We start from the raw sequence: 16,549 nt of genomic DNA, 5'->3' as shown, positions 1-16,549 counted from the left end.
CTGAGAGATGGTTTTAAGAGGATTACCATCTCAAAAAGATTACAGTAAGGTAGCTGAATGAATTGTCTGGTTTGAGATCTACAAGTTGAACTTAAACAAAAGTGTACCAATATGTTTATTTCACTACCAGGCCAGCTGAAGTGGTCTGAAACTTTCAAGACTTGCCTGTTTTATTATTCAGTAGTTATCTTTATTGCACAATAAGACAGTTTGACAAATGAAAGTCCAAAAACTGGTATAACTGATGCTACAATACTGGTGCACTCTGCTGCATACAGTGATGCTAACATTATGGAATAAATCCACTTCAAACGCTCCGAGGAGATAAGCCCTTTGTTCTACCACCAGAGGTACAAATATTTAATAATACACCAGCATTTGGAAAAGTTCCACTGCCACCTGCTTATGTAAAACGAGCTGTGTATGACAGAAACAGGTTCCCAGTATGTTATAATAATTAAATGATTTGCTTTTACTGTTTTGGAAACTATCAGCATCCTCCCACTAAGGAATGTGGAGCATAGCCCACAAAGTATTTGTCCTGTCCTATCTCTAACATTGTTTAAGTTGGGGGAGGGAGAAGGAAAGCTTAACTTGCTCCAACTGTTCATACACTCCTGCAAGACAACAAATGCAAAGCTACAACCATACGTTAAGATGATGTCTTTAAGTCTGTTTATATTGATTTCTAGAACACCTAAGGCGACCAATTTAAAAACACTTTCTCCAAGAAATTTGATCTGAATAATGAACCCTATATGGTCACAGAATTAAAGCAAGTGCAAAGAGATACATGCAGGAGGTCCTTCAGAGAAGCGTCACGAGTCCCATGAGTTGTGGTTCATTTACTTTTGGTTTCTTGGTTGTGAGGCCATGTACAGTGCTACTAGACAGTAGATAGTCCCGCCTATTGTTAGAGCCATAGTGGTCCGATAAAGCAGCTTATCTGGAACTCCTCGTTTCAGGTGTACTGGTAGTCCATCTGCTTTCTGTGGGAAGAGTTTAAAAAGAAAACAAATGAAAAAAGACATTAACACCCATACTAAGGCCATAAGGAACAAGCTACCTCAGGTAAATTAAGAGACTTCCATGAGGGAAACCTCCTGACAAACAGGCTACCTACAATCAAGTGTTTTATGTGCTTTTCATTTAGCAAGACAAATGCAAAGGCAAGTTAATTTTATTAGCCAAAGCTGTTAAGTGCAGGCAGAAAGAATATATCTTGAAATATTTCTAAAGAGGACCTGGATGGGAAAAGTGTCACTAACAAAAGAACGTGAAAAAATACATATAAAAAATTATTCACCAAGTCAGACTGACACATTCCAAATGCAAGTGGCATGTAAGAGAGAAAAGGGAACATTATAAAAAGCACATTCTTGATGTTTTAAAAAAAATGCTTAACTGATTTGTTTTATGAAAAGTCCTAGTACGCTTAGAAATTGCATAGCTAACAAACTGGCTTTGAAAACTTTACTGTGCTCTTCTTATACCGCATTATAAACAGCTTCAGTAATATTCAAATTATTATACACAAAACAGTAAGGATCTGCTTTGCTCCTCCAGATCTGCTTTAAGACATACACCTGGATTCCCAGACAGAAAGCGCTTGCAATAGTCAAATAATACAATAAGCATCTTCTGAAGCTAGTGAAAAGGCAGACAATGTTACTAGACTTCCCACTTTCTGTATTTATCTCCTACACAAGGCATGTATACCTTGTAGTACAGTACAAGTATACAGGTTATACTGTACTTGACACTTTCTTAACTAGACTTTACAAAATTTTGGTATTGTAGAATGACAAAAGTAGTAAGCCACATTAAAATAAGGAAAGATATGTCCCACTCTCCAGTTTTCTTTAAGTTACTCTCAAAGTTGTCGTTACCTGAAAAAGTTTCTGTAGGTCTGGCACCTTGTTTTTACCCAAGAAAGAATCAGTTGCTGGTAAATCTGAAGCAAGTTTAGTTGTTGTCCCAAAAATCTGAGCTGTGGATTCAGTGGAAACTATTGGTTTGAGTCCCTGCATAAATAAAGATTAAAATATCAAGGTATATAACACTTGCAAATGTACCAATTGTCACATTCGGCAGGCATGCTGCCAGTCATTACAAGGACACATTACAAAGAATATTCATCTGGTGTGAAGACGTGTGACAATGAGCTAAAGACACATTGTTGGCCCACGTATTTCTCAGCTACAACTTTGGGTCAGGGCTTAGCAAGGAGAATAGAAGCCTCCTTTCTGATTTCTTCATGACATAAATTTATAGCTATCATAAGTTTTTCTATGCTGGTACTTGGTCCAAATTGCTGCTTGTTTTTCACACAAAGTCAGACTATCTAGGGTTCTATCCAAGTAGCAGGATTAGAAGCAGGGAATCCCTGATGCTTGGGTCAAATAGAAGTGAGGAGACTTCAATGAACTCTTTGTCCTGAATGCTGCAAGCAGTAGCCATAAGTAACTGGGCCTTAAATAATTTAGACGTATAGTTTGAGGAGAAAAAAAAAAGGGGGTAGGACCACTTGTTTCATATAAAAGTAGTAAGTGGTGCTCAAGGACACTCCACAAGCCCTGACGTGGTGGATATTTTATGCAGGTGTAACTATACCGTATAATTCACATGCTGCTGCAACTTTCCACGCCGCAATGTACTCCCCATAAGCAGCACAACTTAATTTCCTTTTGGTTCAGATGGTTCTGAACCAATCATTTGCCATAATTAAAAACTACATAATCCAGTTCTATGGATAAGATTAAGCGCACAAAGACACAGCCACCATGAGGTAGCCTCCTTGCCTTATTATTATTGTTAGATTTAACATTTATGCCTGGACACATGGCAGTGATGTTTTACATTATGGTTCCTGAAACAGCTGTAATTTTTTTTTTTTCCTAACTTGCCACAGAAATTAAAAGCATTGTACAAGCAGGTTAACGCAACAGGTTTTCATTATAGACAGAAGCAGCAATTGCTCTCCATGGGTCAAGTTAAGGCTGCACTGAAATTCTAGTTTCTTTTCAAAGGACTAGTTCATGCCTTTTGTATTTAAGAGAACTGCCTGAACAGTATTTGGAGCTGGAAGCAGACTGGCACTCTTTTTCTCTTATGCCTGCCGTAGACCAGACATGTTTTTTCCATACATAAATTCCCTAAATTCTCTGCTACAACAGGCATCTTCTAACAGAAAGACCAGATTTCTCAACATCCCAAAATAGCCTATGGAATGGTCATCAGGGCTCCATCCTGAAGACATGGGTCCAGCTTCCCGCTTTTCTAGTGCCTGAATGATTATTAGAATCCCTTTGTGACCTTCTTGGTTATGTTTTGAAAGACAGCAGCCAAAACTGGATTCTCTGACACATTCAGTAACTAGTGCCTTCCTACTAAACAGGCTTGTGCAGAAGGTAAGTACTGAACTATTATTTAAGACTAAGCAGTTCTGGTCACACCAGTAAGAAGGAAGCATCTAAGAAACTATGATTAGCCAGGGGAAATTACTGGCTAATACATATATATTTTTTTTCAAGGGTAAGTACCAGCTACATCAAAATACTTGAAGAAAGCAATTTTGGACCAGTATTTTTTGCTATAAGAACTTTAAGTACTTTATTAGATTTGTCTTTTAAAAGGTTGGTGATTTGATAGAAAGAACTATAGGACAGATGTTTATACCAAATGTGCAGGTGACTTTTTCTCCAAAACTGTTCTTAGTATCACACCAATGTGCATCTTTCATCTTCCTTTAAGTTTCCACTTCTCAAGCTCACTTTTGCCTTCCTGAGGGCCCAACTTTTTCAGGAGCAGTCCTTGAGATCACTTCAATAGTTGCTAGATCATTGCAATTCCTGCTTGTTGTGATTATGTCTACTTTATTTCATGAGCTATCGGTAGTGCATAAAAACTGTAAATACTGAGAACTGGAGTAAGCTGCAAACTACTTCAAACAGTTCCATGATACAGATACTTCTTTCATCATTCCTAAATTCACAGACAAAAGCCTTAAAAATGTGATTAGCAACCCCTACTATTTGTTATTAACGCTAAAACTCCTGCCTCTACAGGATACGACCTGGATGCAAGACACACTCTATGGATTACTATTAGAATAGTGAAATCAGTCGTGTTAACAACTGTAAGTTATCGCATACTTTTTCAGGCTTTAGAAATACATTCCTGTTCAGATAGTTACAAGATCCCCTTCTGTTACAGCAATAGGAGATTCAAACCTGACTCGAATGACTAACTACATCATGAAATCAAATGAAACCATTTCAGAAAACTCATATAATTATCACTGTACTGTTGTAAATTACTTCCAAAGCAGCATGGTGCCAGCTAAGAACATCACATAGCAATTTAAATAAAAATAATTTATATGGTTCATTGGCTTCAGGAAAGAGTACAACAACACACATGCTGCAGAAGAGAGACAGTTCAGTTTGCCTAACACAGACATTGCATTAATCAGGGTCCCTTACCCCAACATAAAATTCCACTTGAATTCCATCCATGAATTGTGAACCTTGTGGTCAGCTCCAACCAAGCTCAGCTAAATTAGTGAAACCACATGGCTATTCCAACTGTGTTTACTGAAAGTGGCAAGTGCTTCATCTCACACCCAGCTGCTTGCTAAGCTTAGCGTGGCTGAAGAGAAATCCTCAGTATTACACATAAGAATTTCAGTACAGATCGTTTTTTAAGCAAGTCCTTAAGACACCTTAAATGACCCTTAATTGTCACTTGTATTTAACACGACTAAAACTGCAGGTTTATTTAATAACTTCAGTGTCTTACTACACTCAAGATAGTACTGAGGAATGAATGCCTCTACGCATTTGACCTATGCTTCGTAAGAAAATGTTTCACATTGATAATTCCTCTTCTGATATTAAGGTGTTAATCTTTTATTTCTAATCACATTAACAGGAATTTATTCCAATTCTTGGACAAAGTACAGCAGATGTACTCATGCAGAAGAGTGAACATCAGCCGATTTCATCAGCACGCTACAGCAATGACTTTGTCAAATGCTGAAGTCCTCAATGAAAGGTCAGGACATGTAGCTAATCCAACAAAATTCTCTGCCTACCCCTCTGTAAAGTGTCTTCGTCTTCCTGTCAGAGGTCTGAGGACCTGATCTACCTGTTGGTTGGCCAACATGCTCAAAGTTAAAACAAACATAAGCCTTGCTAGCATGAATTCCCAAGCTAGATTTACATTTTCCTGACAGCACAAACCAGTTAAGTATTTGGAGCACAATTTAATGGAGATAGCACACTTAAGTTTTTAAATGTTAGGGGAATTGCTCAAACAGATCAGAGAATGAGAAAGTAGAGAAAACTGAGGCAAGAACCAAAATGAAAAGGGGAAACAGGAAAGTTAGTTAAGCTGAGATTATTTCAGAACATGCATTGAAGTAACTTTTATGAACTTGCTGAACCTAGACACTTCTAACCTTAATAGCAAGTCCTTCATAGTAGAACATACCTCGCTGTATGAGGTTAAATGTATTTGTTACCCCTAACACAAGGATGCTTTTAGGTAGGATCACTTCAGGCTTTGTTTGTATTGGGATGACACACTTAAGTAAAAGTGGTTTTGTGTACCTTTTAAGTATCATCTACAGCATAAAAGGTTAACCGTTATTGTTCCTCAATGAATTCCAAGCAATTCATAACGGCTAAAATCAAAAGATCTGTGCTTTGTGGGGGTTTTAAATAGCTACAAGCAAAATAACTTGTATCAAGTGAAGACATGGTAGTATGACTAAATTTCTACTAGGGTCATGGTCAGCCTTGAAGAACTAGGGAAAAGTTCATACAGTCGTCTTCACCTGATAGCATTTGAAACTGGTCCCACCATTGGTACTTTAAACATAAGCCAACTCTTTGAATTAATAGTTTTTATTGTATTTGTAATGATTATAGCAGTCATTATCCTCCTAAATACAAGGAGTATTTTTTAACCTATTTGACTCCTCACCTGCACTAGCTGAGAAAGTTCCTGTTTATTCATAAACAGGCTAAATTGTTCATACTACATTACACAATTTTGTTAAATGCAAAATTAAGTCTTCTAAGAATGCTAACACTGAGATGGAAAGAACAACAGAGGTTTCAAACTAAGAGATTTTTTTTGTTAGTATAAGCTGTTAGTTACGTTACTGTCAGCAAAAGAATTTCTGAAATACATTTTGACTGATATTTTGCAAGCCTGCATAAGCTTAAACCTGCATCAGAACAATACTCCAGTGGGAAGCATCAGAATGTAACAGTACAGAATAGAGTGAATTATTATACTGCATATTTGACCAAGCAGAATTTCAATTGCAGGATGTCTTCATTTCTCCAGAAACATCAAGATAAATAGAAGCATAAAAAGCAAGCCATTCTACATGCTGAGCTATGGTTTTATTAAATACAGCAATGAAATCAATAGGAAAAAATTTATTTCATTTTGGATTTAACATCTACGTACTCACATGATTCCTTTCATATTTTAATCTCTATTTATTGCAAACAATTTTATCAGACTGATGTGTCTGAATGTGTCACCTGGGAGTAGAGTCAAACTTTAAAAAAAAAAAAAATTCTACCAAAAAGCTGGCATAAGAATATTGTAAAAAGGGATTGAAGGTAACTTTTTAAAACAGAGCTATTCTATTGCATAGCACATTTGTATGCCACAGTTGAGGACTAAGCCACGTGAATGGTGAGCCAGATACGAAAGATAAAGCAAGACAATATTCATAAGACTTATGTGAAATGCTTCTGCTTGGATACAATCTCATCTTCTCAACTCTATTCTCTCAAAAATTAGGTTTTAACATTTCAGTGATGACACTGAAATGAAATACAATGCCCAATGATGACCTAAAAAGAGATCACTACGATGTTCTAGAAGAAAAGTATTTCTGTTTCTCAGACATTCTCTTTCCTGCCTGGCAGAGCACAGAACTGAGATCTACTTTTTTATTTTTTTTTCCTATCTGCAATGGTACCTATAGGTGAAGCTAGTTTTGCATAGGCCCTTTATGAACCAATTTTGATATATGACACTACAGCAGTTTAATCTAGAAGATGTCAAGAATGCAGAATTTATCGTGTCTTTCTGTATCTAGTGCAACGATATTGATACATACCTAATATTCATTAACAGAATAGAATGTGGGATAACAGAGAATTCTGTATTCCCCTCTTATCGTGCTTCTGCCTTTTTAATCCCTAAAAAATAAAGATGTACTTTAAATGGGATGGTTGTTGTAATGTAATGGAGCCTGCTGAACAGAAAGGTAAGCAATACCCCACAACCTGGGCTCCAGAAGTCAAGAGTGTTGTCTTTAGGACAACTTTACTCCCGGTGGTTATCAGAGCTTTCTGTATTTCTGTGTTGAGGCTTTTCCCTTAGGATTCTAAAAAGGATGCATTATTTGCAGAAAAACAGTCACAATGACCTAGAGACTAATACATAGCGTTCTAAGCTATACCCTTCCAGAAAGGAAGTACTTTACTGCTTGGGCTTGAAGCCCTTCCCCGCCCCAATGGTAACTCTAGCCTTTGCTTTCCTCTACACAAATGAAGTGTCAATTAATGTTTATTCTTTGAACATAACTTTGTGTAGAAGAGGTAAGAAGTGCCCCAAACACTGCAATAGTGGCAAGAGTGTTTTCTACAACAGGTGCCTGTTGGACATACTCCTAATGAACAGACATACTTTTAGACTAGAACATATTATTTATTCCGCTGTCTTCCCTGTGCCCTGCACCCCCACCCCCCAATAGCTACCCAGGAAGCCTTCCAGAGAGTGATAGGGAAAGAGGAGGATAAAAATCTTCTTGGGACAGAAATAGCCATATTGGAAAGTCACTGGTACCTCAATGTTTACTTAAGATCATAGGGTAATTCAGGATGGAAGGGCCCTCTAGCACTCTTTGGTCCAAACTGAGGTGAGACCAGGTTGCTGTGGGTTTTGTCTGCTCTTGAAAGCGTCCAAGGATGGAGGCTGCACAACCTCCCTGGGCCTGACTGTTCTCACCATGAAAATGTCTTTCCTTATATACAGTTTGAACCTCTCTTGTTGCAGCTTTTGCCTGTTGTCTTTTGCCCTCCCACCATGCACCACTGTGCAGAGCCTGGCTCCATCATCTTGATAACCTAGGTGCTGGCTGGCTGGCCTTATGTCTGCACCTGCCCTCCTCCCCCCTACACCTTCTCTTCTCCAGGTAGAACAAGCCCCATTTCCTCATCCTTTCCTCACAGGGCAAGTGCTCTGTCCCCCCTGACCAACTTGGTGACCTCTGCTGAACTTGCTCCTGTTGATCAAGAACATTTCCATACTGGGGGGCCCATCACTGGATGCAATACCCAGATGGGATCCAGTGAGTGCTGAGTAGAGGGAGATTGTTGCTTTCCTTAATCTACTGGCTGTGCACATGGTGATACAGCCCAGAATGCTGTTGGCCTCCGTTACAGGTGGGACACGCTGCTGGCTCACACCCAGCTTGCTGTCTGTCAGTACCTCCAGGGGAGCTGCTCCCACCAGCCTGTCAGTTCCCAGCTTGTATCCCTGCCAGGCACAACTTTGCCTTTTTCCCTCATGGAAATTCATAGTGTTCCTGTCAACTCATTCTTCCACTCTAGATAGGTCCCTCTGAACGGCAGCTCTACTTCAAACATTTTGGAGCCATTGCCTTGATGGCTTCTGTAAACTTTACAAGAGCGCACTCCATTGCCTGCTCCAGGTAACTGAAAGTCCTGCAGTATTCCACTTGTTATGAGCATCCTGGCAGAGCATGACCCATTAACCACTATGCCAAGCCTGATCATCCAGTTCTCTTAACCTTTCTAACTGTCTATCCATCTAAACTATAACATCTTAACTTCAAAAAAAAAAAAATCAAAATTAAAAGCTTTGTAGTTGGTCTGGGCCCCTTGAAACAATTTGAGATTTTAAAGAAGCTTAATACAATATTCTTGCTTGCAGAAGATGACTGGATTTTCCAAGTAAAACTTGCATAGTCAAGGATATCCAGGAAAGCAGAACTGTAAAGTAGGTTGCTAACAGAATTAGGCTAAGAAATAATGAAATAGAAAGAATTATTTGTCTACCACAACAACACTCCTTAGTCTACAAGAACGTAGTGTCTTTTGGTTCCATTTTATTAACGAGTTTATCAGAAAAAAGACAAACCATAAACTTTGATTTCACTTCCGTGTGTACACATGTATCTACAGGGGGGTTTTTTTGCCATGAAAACCTCAAGTCATATCAGGTATGTTTGCTCTCTAGAGGCACTTCTTTGGAAGGTTGACTTTTTAAGAATCATTCTTCCAATCCTTAACCTCCAGGTTGGTTTTTTTCATTACTACACTGTAAGAACTTCAGTTTTTCAAAGTTTACTCAGAAACTTGAACATGGTGTAGCAACCACACTGCATTTGTCCCGTGACAAAATCACATTACAAGTCTTCCTAATATTACTTAGGAATCTATGTTGATGTACATAAAAGCAAACGAGTTCTGTGATTTCTTTTCACCAATATGCTCTTTAATGTCTGGAAATGGCTGATGTAATCAGGATCCATTCTCCCCTCCCTCAGCTCCCCTCCACTCCCGCAGAATTAACCACATACTTTAAGTATAGAAAGCATAAGTCTAATGCAACCTTTAACCTGTATACACTTAGTAAATACATCAGCATCATACAGAGGAAAGGCTGGTTTTCATTTTGCTTTAAACAAACTTCTATAGCTGTGTGTCCTCTCTAATAAGGGTTTTAGTGCTTTCAGTAATTAGTTTTTCTGCATGCACGGACAAGAGAGGGGGACTAGCTGCACTGCTGTTCGGATTTGACAGCTGTGATTTTAAAACACCACCAGCCACTGTTCTAGCTCAGGGGCACTCTTACGTGGTGAAAGTGTGTTAATTCTTTGCTATAACACCCCATACATCCCAAAACTGAATCAAGAGGTGCACTACAGAACGAAGCGTCTCGCCCTGCCCAAGGTCACACGACAGGCCAGGTGCACGGCGGATGCGCACGGGGGGGCGCGGAAGATCCCTCCCCAGCGAAGTAAACGCCACCAGGTCCCGAAGGCCCTACCGGGGAGGCCTGGGCCGGCAGGCGAGGCAATCACCACAGCAGCAGCCAAGCGCCCTCCGCCCGGCAGCATGCACTCGCCCGTCAACTCCAGCTCCCCGCGACACCCTCCGCCCGCCGCCACCGCGCGGGGGGCTCGGCCCGAGCCCTGCCGCCTCCTCCGCCTGGGGCTCCGCCGGCAGCCAGAGCCGCTCGCCCCGGAGGGGGCGGCGGGCCCGGCTCCTCCAGCGGCTCTGGGGAGCGAGTGGCGCCGCGCAAGGAAGAGGGCGGCGAAGGTCACCGCCGCGGGGACGCCCAGGGCGGCGGCGGCGGCCCCGTTACCTGGGGGTTGTAGGCGTCGGACGCGGCTGCCCCGGCCAGCCTCTGCGTGAAGCCGTTGAACTTGTAATACATGGTGGGGGCCACCGCCACGCGCGCTCCCAACGGCCCACCGGCTGCGACGCCTGGCGCGGAAGGACCCCAGCCGGCTTTTTGCGGCGCCTTAAGGTGCAAGGGCCCGCCGGCTCGCGGACACCCGCCACGAACGCCTGCGAGCCCTGAGCACAGGAAGCCGCCAAAGGAGCGGGGTAAAAAAAATGCGGCGAAATACACGAGTCGCTGCTAACGCAGTAGGAGCGCCTCTCTCCCTCCAATGCTTGCCGCTCTCAAAGTGAGGCTGGCGGCAATTTTCAGTCAGGCAAGAGGCTGGGCCCCTAACGGGCCGAGCTGTAGTGCGCGTGCGCACCACTGCCCGCCGAAGGGCACCGGTAGCGGGATGCAGGCTGGCGGCAGGTGGTGTGGAGGGGCGGGGCTGCCGTCAGCCAATCAGCGCAAGCGGGAGGAGAGGCCCCGCCCCACCGAGAGGGCGGGATGGGCGGGGAGGAGGCGGGGCTGCGGGCGGGGCGGGGCGAGCGCCCGCGCCTCGAGGGCTCTGAGGCCGCCGCTGCGGCCCCGCCATGGCGCAGGCGCTGCGGGGGCGGCTCGCGGGGAGGACGCGCAGGGGTAAAAGAGGGCTCGCGTGGGCGGCGGTCCTCCTGCGCTGGCCCGGCCTGCCCTTCCCCTTCTGTGGGCCGCCGCCTTGCCGCCACTGAGGTAGCCACGGGTGTCCGGTGTGTGTACTCGGCACTGGTGAGGCCGCACCTCGAATACTGTGTTCAGTTTTGGGCCCCTCACTGCAAGAGAGACATGGAGGTGCTGGAGCGTGTCCAGAGAAGGGCAACGAAGCTGGTGAAGGGTCTGGAGCACAAGTCTGATGAGGAGCGGCTGAGGGAACTGGGGTTGTTTAGCCTGGAGAAAAGGAGGCTGAGGGGAGACCTTATCGCTCTCTACAACTACCTGAAAGGAGGCTGTAGAGAGGTGGGGGTCGGTCTCTTCTCCCAAGTAACAAGTGATAGGACGAGAGGAAATGGCCTCAAGTTGTGCCAGGGGAGGTTTAGACTGGATATTAGGAAATTTTACTTCACTGAAAGGGTTCTCAAGCATTGGAAGAGGCTGCCCAGGGAAATGGTTGAGTCACCATCCCTGGAGGTATTTAAAGGACGTTTGGATGAGGTGCTTAGGGACATGGTATAGTGGTGGTCTTGGTAGTGTTAGGTTTATGGTTGGACTCGATGATCTGAAAGGTCTTTTCCAACCTGTACGATTCTGTGATTCTGTGTGTGTGTGTGCCTTCAGCTGCTTAGCTTGGGGCATTTAGATTTTGGTGGCGGCTTGTTTTGAAGTGTTTGTTTTCTGATAGAAATCAAGAAGGGACAGCAGCAAGGTTGTTTTCTGGAATGCAATCTCTGTGTCTCCACTGTACCACGTGATTCCCTTCTCTCCCGCCGTCTTTTGAAAACATCTGAAATCTATACTTTGCTTTGTAAAATAAGGCTTTCCTTAAATGAAATCAGCATGATGAACTAGGGGCATGTGATACGATGCTGCTTCTGTTGTGAATTTAATCTTCCTGAGAAGTCCAGCAGCCCTAAGGCTGAAGGTACAAGGTGGTTGGGTTTTGCCGTGCTTACAGCTCAACGGCCTGCCTGCGTTGAGTGGTCATCTGGCTTCTGCGTCTCTTGGGTCATAGGCGGTTGCCAACAGAGATACTCTTCTTAGTAATCCAGAGCATCCTGCTGTTATCGGAGCCTGACAGTGCAAATTCATAATTTGAGCTCACCCTGTGAATTGCCTACTGTTGGTTAATATTAAACATACTGAGGCCTTATTAAAAAAGGATCATTTGTTGGTAATGTTTAATCATTAGTGACCTGTACCAGTTAGAGTATCGCCTGTTAGGAATTCTACATACAGTTTTGCAGATATGCTTGCTATAAAAAAATCTGTGGTCATGCACTGAGTGAAAACTATTAAAATATGCTTTGCTTATAAACTGGGGGAAGATCTATTCATAGATGTTTTAGAAAGTAAAATACTCATATAAAAATATGTATGATATGATTTCTTTCCCACCCATGTAGTGCCTTCTACTTAGTTTTTAGAATTTGAGTTTGGTGGCAGCATAACGGAGCCCTGAGTCTTCTTGGATTTACCCCCTTCTGAACAGGCATGTCCTATACAGGATAACAACTGCTCCGTAACGAGGAAAGTCCTTGTGAGCCCTGTGTGTCCACTTACTTGTGAGAGTAGGGCTGTGAACCAGAAGCGTAAGTCCTTGCTGCACCAGTTCTTATCTGTGCCTGTTGCCCTGCAGGCAGGTTTTCTTCTTGGTGAGGCTTCAATTCCACAAACTCTGTCTCTGCTATCTTCTCATAGAGAGAACCAGCTGGATGCTCCATACGTGATACCCTGAGTTGATGTTCTGACTCTGTGTTAGGAACATTAACTGGAGAGAATATGTTATTTGCTCAGTAAGTAGGAAATTTATGGAAATATTTTGTAAATGTTACAGGAAGAATTGTGAAATCCCTGTAGCTTTCAAGACTAGGCAGCAATAATGAACTGGAACATGTGCTGCATAATTGATGGTAGAAAAGAATTTGCTGATCAGGATTCTACTTATTTCTGAGAAAAACATAACTTCTAGTTTAGTTGATTACAAATCTGCCTGTAATGGAGCAGAAGACCCTGAAGATGGGGTATACCTATTCTTTTTGAGTGGAATGCTGTGAACCATGGCTAGGTTTGTGTGGTAACAGTCCTGACGTATTGAAATCCATGGTATCTGGCTTGTATTGTAACTACTCTGGAACCTTCCCTGGGCATATCTCTCTGCAGATGCACTATAGTTCCTCCTGTCCAGTTATTTCAGCATTTGCCAGGAGAAATAGATGTGCCTGGCAAGTTCACTTACTAAGGTTGTTTTATATCTTGCTTGTCTACCTTTTTCCCCCAATATTAATACATGCTATGATCCCAGAGGAGCACAGATTTTGTGGCAGGTCATGCATGGAGATAACACCATTGTATAACTAGTTCTTGCTCCATTGATGCTCATGAATCAAGTTCTTGAAAAGTCATTCAGTAATGACTGAAAGCTGCAGAAAGGAAAGGTTCGTGCCCTGGAGCTCTGAGGAGGCTGTGAAAACCGTAAAAATTTATCCCCTTTTTCAGTTAATCAATTGAAGCCATGATGCTTAAAAGTAAGCTGTGAAACTTTGCTGCTGCAAGCTGTTGAAACAAAACCTAGGTGCTGTCTCTCTCTTGTTTTAGCTCACAAAATTGAAGATGGGGAATTGTTTACCTTGCAAGAGATGCATGGGAGGATGGCATGAATAAAATTACAGTTACAAATGAAGCTTCTGCTGTTGTTCTTGTAACACAGGAGCATGGGGACATTCTGTGAAAAGGAAAGTAAAATCAGAATAGCATAAAGCCTTTCCTTTAAAGGAAGAAACTTGGTTTTGCCTTAGGCTTTTGGTCCATCTTTTGCTTTAGTCTCTAGACTTTTGCCAAGGCTGCTTTGCTTATCAGACTTTCTGACACAATGGGTTGTTAGACTGTAAAACTTACTGCCATAGGAAGTAATTGGGGCAAAATGAGACCACTTACCCTACCAGGGTTTGAAGACAGACTGGGCATCTTTGTGGATCATAAAACTATTTACAGTTAATGTAAACAAAGTGTCCCGGAAGGAAAAGACATCCTGCATTGGACTTTAAGCTGAGCTCTGACTACCAGACACTGAGTCGAATAATTCATGGGGACTGGCAGTTCTACATCTGGTCTGTTAGGGATTTTATATCTTCATCTGCAGTGGGTATTGGTAGCAGCTAAAGACAATACTGTCCTACAGCTACACTGTATTTTATTCCATTTTTTCCAGATTTTTAAGGTAACTGATTTCATACATGCAAGTTTATCATGGCTCATTCCTGGAATACCACTAAGATTATGCTTCAAGATGAGTAGATTTCTGGGAGTGAATGAAAGAAGCAGAGTACCTTGAGCTTATTCTGCTTTTTTGTTGTTGTTGCGATTTTTGTGTATTTATTTTCTTTTTGAGGATAAATTAAAAAACAAGACCTTATTCTGTTGCTTAATGAACAAAACCTTCGTATGCTGATCATTATTTCAGCACAGATGTCTGTAACTCAAATTCTGTGAATCTGCCCATGCAGCTCTGTTCTTGAATTGCTGAGAACAACTGTGTGGGTGGATTTAGAACATGAAATTGCCGTGTGCGCTTATGTTTTGTTTATGCAGTACTCATTTTTAAGCGTACTACTTGGATTTGCTTAATATTTGCTTTGTGTGTCTGTGTGTATACATAATATGTACAAAGCCCCAAACTAGAAGATGATCACCAAGCATAAGCTCTATTAATGCAAGAGACTGTGACATTGTAAACATGTTCTGTTTGAATCATGTTACCAACTGAAAGAAATAAATTAAGTCTATGCACAGAATAAGGCGGTAGCTACTTCTAAAACCTGTACCTGAATTTATTGGTGCTTTATTGTCCATATGTACTGAATACAGCACAGATGACTCTTGGAAATAGACTACTTTTGTCAACTAAGAGATTTCTCTTTGGTAGACTTAACAACACTGAAAATTAATAAAAATAGTCTTTAATTTTAAAACTGTTCATACAGTTACAATATTAATATAAATTTAACCAAAGTTTTTAATATGTATCTTTCTCATAACAAAATTCTTGGTTTTTTTCTGAGGTAGATGGGATTAAAGAGGCAGCCATTTATATCTTCTCTATGAATTTAGAAATAATTCCATATTTCACTTCTGTTTCATGGGCACTTCTTTGTCTTGACATAAGGCTTCTACATGTGAAATACTTGATAGCAACAGTTACTTAATAGCAATAGCAATTTTGGCAATAAGGGCGTTTTGTTGACTGTAGTATGATGGGGATCAGGAATCTTCTTAAAGGTGTTGAATTTTATTTGGGGGTATCTACCTATTGTTACACATGTGTAGTATTCTTTCCAGGTTCTCAGGCAGAACTTGTCTGAGAAAGTAAATTAAGGAATTGAAAACTTGATGATATAATTATGGTAAAGCTTAGTGATTGAATAATGCTTCCGGGGCAATAAGTTATGCTTTTTATAGACCGTTTCTCTGCAGCTATATGTTACCTGTATAAAAGCAGAATGGAAATTGTGAAAGCAATGGTTTATTCCAGGTTAGCAATGAAGTATTCTTTTATCCTCCAATCTCCAGATGTGAAAAGCATTATAGGAACCTACAGTAAATATTGCTTTCACTACTTTTCAGCTTTGTTGTCTTTGCTTTTTTCCCCCCTTTATTTTCAGAATTGCAGAAGCGAAGGTAAATTTTTCATCTGATTGAGACATCAATGTTGGCTGTCAGTAAAATAATAATTACCTAAAAGCCCTATTTATTCTACTTTTGAGAAAGTAATCTTGAAATCCCCAAGCGCCCTATCTCTATGGCGTATAACACTTCCCACTTTTGAAATGCTGTACTGGAAGGTTGGATACTTTGCTTCTTGCTGTTGACTTTGATAGGAACAACCATAGCTCAAAGCTTCCGTCTGCATGCTTTCTGCTGTGACATATTTTTTCCTTTACAACCAGAAGAGAAATCGCACAATGGCAGGACCTTATTCTTCCTGAACTTTTCCTTTAAACATTATACAGGTAGTGAAATAGGTTCCCAAACAAAGTGAGCAGTATCTCTGGACATCGAGAGGTAAAATGTATTTGCAAGGTTTTCTGTTTTCACACTGCTGCCAAAGTCTTCCTTCACCTCTTCCTTCTCCCTCCCTAGGCTTTAAGTGTTTCTCTCTCAGTCAACAGTCCAGAGCAAAAGTTTGTTTTTCTTAGATATGTTGTAGGTACTGGGAACATGATGCATTGTCCTTGTATTCCATTTCTTCTTGTCAGCCTTTTCATATGCAAATCCACAGACTGGAGTCCAGAGACAACCACATCCTTAGTGAAGTATTGTAACAAACTTTCCTGAATAAGGCAAGATTTATAGACGAAAAAGCCCTCCTCTGCACATGTGTTAGAAGAAATGTTCTGTACATTTGTGCAGTATG

At 41.5% G+C, this 16,549-nt stretch overlaps 1 protein-coding gene across 2 annotated transcripts; it reads right to left on the bottom strand.

Annotated features, from left to right (window-relative positions):
- Positions 1 to 658: 658 nt before the first annotated feature.
- COX7A2L (cytochrome c oxidase subunit 7A2 like) lies at positions 659 to 10,577 on the bottom strand. 2 transcript variants are annotated; one of them, XM_075496309.1, is made up of 3 exons: positions 10,426 to 10,577; positions 1,890 to 2,024; positions 659 to 989 (listed from the first exon to the last, which is right to left on the bottom strand). In XM_075496309.1, the coding sequence occupies exons 1-3, from the start codon at positions 10,495 to 10,497 to the stop codon at positions 846 to 848; spliced, it is 351 nt and encodes a 116-aa protein (XP_075352424.1). In that variant the 5' UTR covers positions 10,498 to 10,577; the 3' UTR covers positions 659 to 845. The 2 variants fall into 2 exon arrangements, with proteins under 2 accessions (XP_075352424.1, XP_075352425.1); XM_075496310.1 differs by lacking the exon at positions 1,890 to 2,024.
- Positions 10,578 to 16,549: the final 5,972 nt, after the last annotated feature.

This window comes from Mycteria americana, chromosome 3 (assembly GCF_035582795.1).
Source record: "Mycteria americana isolate JAX WOST 10 ecotype Jacksonville Zoo and Gardens chromosome 3, USCA_MyAme_1.0, whole genome shotgun sequence".
NCBI lineage: Eukaryota > Metazoa > Chordata > Aves > Ciconiiformes > Ciconiidae > Mycteria > Mycteria americana.
This window is presented reverse-complemented; position numbering and strand designations above follow the sequence as displayed.

What these genes read in the sequence shown, in the direction of transcription:
- COX7A2L (XM_075496309.1), bottom strand. Translation starts at nt 10,497, where the DNA reads ATGTATTACAAGTTCAACGGCTTCACGCAGAGGCTGGCCGGGGCAGCC. An exon ending in CCGACGCCTACAACCCCCAG is followed by an intron (nt 2,025 to 10,425) that starts GTAACGGGGCCG and finishes TTATTTATGCAG; the next exon opens with GGACTCAAACCAATAGTTTC. An exon ending in ACCTACAGAAACTTTTTCAG is followed by an intron (nt 990 to 1,889) that starts GTAACGACAACT and finishes CTCTTCCCACAG; the next exon opens with AAAGCAGATGGACTACCAGT.